General features: G+C 55.9%; 1 protein-coding gene across 1 annotated transcript in view; it reads right to left on the bottom strand.

Annotated features, from left to right (window-relative positions):
* Positions 1 to 415, bottom strand: part of prcc (proline rich mitotic checkpoint control factor) — a 26,126-nt gene that overhangs the window by 24,843 nt on the left and 868 nt on the right. Inside the window, exon 2 of the mRNA XM_048620286.1 lies at positions 134 to 249. Coding sequence (XP_048476243.1) covers positions 134 to 249 — 116 coding nt within the window. The remainder of the gene's footprint in view (positions 1 to 133; positions 250 to 415) is intronic.

Raw genomic sequence — 415 nt, 5'->3', positions numbered from 1 at the left:
GCGCGAACCACAGCGCGAGCGTCTCGGCGCGAACCACAGCGCGAGCGTCTCGGCGCGAACCACAGCGCGAGCGACTCGGCGCGAACAAAAAAAGATGGCAGCACCTATGGCGTTGACTCTAACCTCATCGTACAGGTTCCTCTGGAAGTCGAGCTCCTCCTGCAGGGTCTGAGCTCGGTTCTCACTCTCCACTCTCCTTAACATCTCATCGTGGAGCTGCTTCTTCGCATCATTGAGGGCCAGGTCCAACTGGAACACACACAGCACACAACCCCAACTCACAAACTCATCCAACTCCCCTGGGCAGCCCGTGTACACACCGAGATACCATCATTAGCACCCTCTTGTATCTCACAGACAACACAAATATCAGCGTGGTGGGTAAACAGCCTCAAATTACAGCAGGACGTAGACG

The sequence above is a fragment of the Rhincodon typus genome, chromosome 46 (genome assembly GCF_021869965.1).
Source record: "Rhincodon typus isolate 14 chromosome 46, sRhiTyp1.1, whole genome shotgun sequence".
Taxonomy (NCBI): domain Eukaryota; kingdom Metazoa; phylum Chordata; class Chondrichthyes; order Orectolobiformes; family Rhincodontidae; genus Rhincodon; species Rhincodon typus.
This window is presented reverse-complemented; position numbering and strand designations above follow the sequence as displayed.